This window comes from Chanodichthys erythropterus, chromosome 3, assembly GCF_024489055.1.
Source record: "Chanodichthys erythropterus isolate Z2021 chromosome 3, ASM2448905v1, whole genome shotgun sequence".
NCBI lineage: Eukaryota > Metazoa > Chordata > Actinopteri > Cypriniformes > Xenocyprididae > Chanodichthys > Chanodichthys erythropterus.
This window is the reverse complement of record NC_090223.1, coordinates 54,316,877-54,319,426: the sequence shown is the minus strand read 5'-3', so window position 1 is coordinate 54,319,426 and position 2,550 is coordinate 54,316,877. Positions and strand designations below refer to the sequence as shown.

The window sequence follows — 2,550 nt, the reverse complement described above, 5'->3', positions numbered from 1 at the left end:
TTGATATTTTTGATTATATATATTTTATTATATTTATTTGATTATATATATTTTTAACTATGTAACAGTTACATCCTGTACTAAGACAGACAGAAAATTAAAAATTGTGATTTTCTAGGCCGATATGGCTAGGAACTATACTCTTATTCCGGCGTAATAATCAAGGAACTTTGCTTTGAGTGTGTTGAAAATGATGTTATAACGTTACTCTGTGCGTTCACTCTGCGGCTGCTGTGAGACACTTGTTTGAGACTCACTGTAGTAAGATAGATCGATTTTAGAATATCATATTAAATGCTGGATGGCTTGTGTTGATAAATGGCATGCAATTCATTTTAAAATGTATTGTATGATGGAGAAAATTCTGCTCCAAAAAATAAAGCTGCATCTGATTGTGCTATGTTGGCTACTTGACAACTACTCGGAGAAAAAAAAAAAAAAAAAAAAAAAAAAAAAAAAAAAAAGAAACCCAAGAAAATTAGATTTAAAACAATAAGACTAAACGTGTTGAGTTATATAACAGCAATTCGTTTTCTGTCTATAAATATGTAATATATTAAAGCGTCTTTGGTGTTTCTATGGTTTCTACAAAATAAAACCGGAAACCGAGGGTAACGCGGGTGTGACGCAATTGACAGGCGACTCCTTACACGTGTTACGTTACACACCAGGTTCGATGAAGGCAGAGAGACGTGGAACAGAGGAGGTTACCAGACAGAGGGTATATCAAGACAGGATTACTGAACTTGATCTTCACACCAGATTCAACGATGACCAGGAGACTTGGAACAGAGACTGCACAGAGACACTCACGGAGGACTGGAGAACACAGAGGATCTAGGAGATACACTGGAGACAGGTAAGGAGTCCATGGTCTGCTGCTGAGGACAGAGGACCCCGCCATCATGGTGGTCGGCCTCTGCCTGGTCTGTTGGGATGTCTGGCATGGAAGTCTTCCAAAAGACTCGGATCCAGGATGTCAACTCTAGGTACCCATGATCTCTCTTCGGGACCGTATCCTTCCCAGTCAACAAGGTATTCTAGATGGGCACCACGACGACGGGAGTCCACGATTTCCTTGACCAGATATGCTGCTCCGTCCTTCAGAATGATCGGAAGGGGGAGTTCTTCTGCATCACCATGCTCTGTGGCGGGAAGAACAGATGGGTGGTAAGGTTTTAGCAGAGATACATGGAATGTGGGGTGAATTCTGACCTCAGGAGGGAGTTGTAGCTGGTAAGTGACAGGATTAATTTGCCTGAGGATGGTGTAGGGGCCATTGAATCTGGGACTCAGTTTCTTGCAGGGAAGGCGCATCCGATGTTCGGCCAGGCTCCGGGAGTAGATGAGGATATCATCGATGTAGACAATCACAAACTTGTGCAGGAACTCCCGGAGCACCTCATGCATGAAGTCCTGGAATACGGAGGGGGCGTTGACGAGTCTCATATACTCATAGTGGCCAGTAGGGGTCACAAAAGCAGTCTTCCATTCGTCCCCCTCACGTATCCGGATGAGGTTGTATGCGCTGCGGAGGTCCAACTTGGTGAACACAGTGGTGCCGCAGAGATGTTCCAGCACAGACGGGACGAGAGGAAGTGGATATCTGAACTTGACTGTTATTTTATTTAGGGCTCTGTAATTGATGCAAGGCCGCAAGCCTCCGTCCTTCTTGGCCACGAAGAGAAGCTTGAAGCAGCAGGGGAAGTAGACGGGCGGATGTAGCCTTGTGATAATGCCTCAGTGATGTATTCCTCCATGGCCTTTTCCTCCGGAATGGACAAGGAATATTTTTCCTCTGGGCACTGGCTCACCGGGGATGAAGTCTATGGCATAGTCCCATGGCCGATGTGGGGGCTCCGGAGATGAAATTTCCAGCTGACCCAGAGTCAATGAAGGCATTGACTGGAACACAAACATCAGCAGCAGTAAGGTTGGTGATAATGGTGAGTGGATTTTGATGATTTAACATAGGAAGGATGACACTGACCATAGATTGTACAGGACGAGTGGGGCATTCAGTTCTGAGATGCCCAGGAAGACCACAATATAAACAGACCCTGGGTCAGCCTCCTCTGTCGCTCAGCTGGTGATAGACGTGATATGTCGATCTGTATCTCGTAGCTGGCTGGTTCTGGGGTGCTGACGGATTCGGGATGGCGGAGGAAAGATGGGAAATGTTGCTGACTTTGGTGCTCTTCTATGCACAGCTGCATACGGGTGGCGAATCTGATGGAAAGTTAGATGAACTTCTCGAGTATCCTCGTATGCAGCGAGATGCAAGTTTCCAGACAGAGTATATATCAAGACAGTGATACTTGACTTGATCTTCACACCAGGTTCGATGAAGGCAGAGAGACATGGAACAGAGGAGGTTACCAGACAGAGAATATATCAAGACAGGATTACTGAACTTGATCGTCACACCAGATTCAACGATGACCAGGAGACTTGGAACAGAGACTGCACAGAGACACTCACGGAGGACTGGAGAACACAGAGGATCTAGGAGATACACTGGAGACAGGTAAGGTGTCCATAAGGTAAGCA

The 2,550-nt window shown here is 45.5% G+C and overlaps 1 protein-coding gene across 1 annotated transcript; it reads right to left on the bottom strand.

Annotated features, from left to right (window-relative positions):
- Positions 1 to 664: 664 nt before the first annotated feature.
- Positions 665 to 1,993, bottom strand: LOC137004914 (uncharacterized). Its single transcript, XM_067365622.1, has 2 exons — positions 1,815 to 1,993; positions 665 to 1,726 (listed from the first exon to the last, which is right to left on the bottom strand). Exons 1-2 carry the CDS (start codon positions 1,991 to 1,993, stop codon positions 904 to 906), a joined length of 1,002 nt encoding a protein of 333 aa, XP_067221723.1. The 3' UTR covers positions 665 to 903.
- Between the last annotated feature and the right edge of the window lie 557 nt (positions 1,994 to 2,550).

Bases quoted from the DNA above. Each gene is read 5' to 3' on its own strand.
- LOC137004914 (XM_067365622.1), bottom strand. From the start codon at position 1,993: ATGGTCAGTGTCATCCTTCCTATGTTAAATCATCAAAATCCACTCACC. The intron at 1,727-1,814 runs GTGAGCCAGTGC...CATTATCACAAG, and splicing joins TGCCATAGACTTCATCCCCG to GCTACATCCGCCCGTCTACT.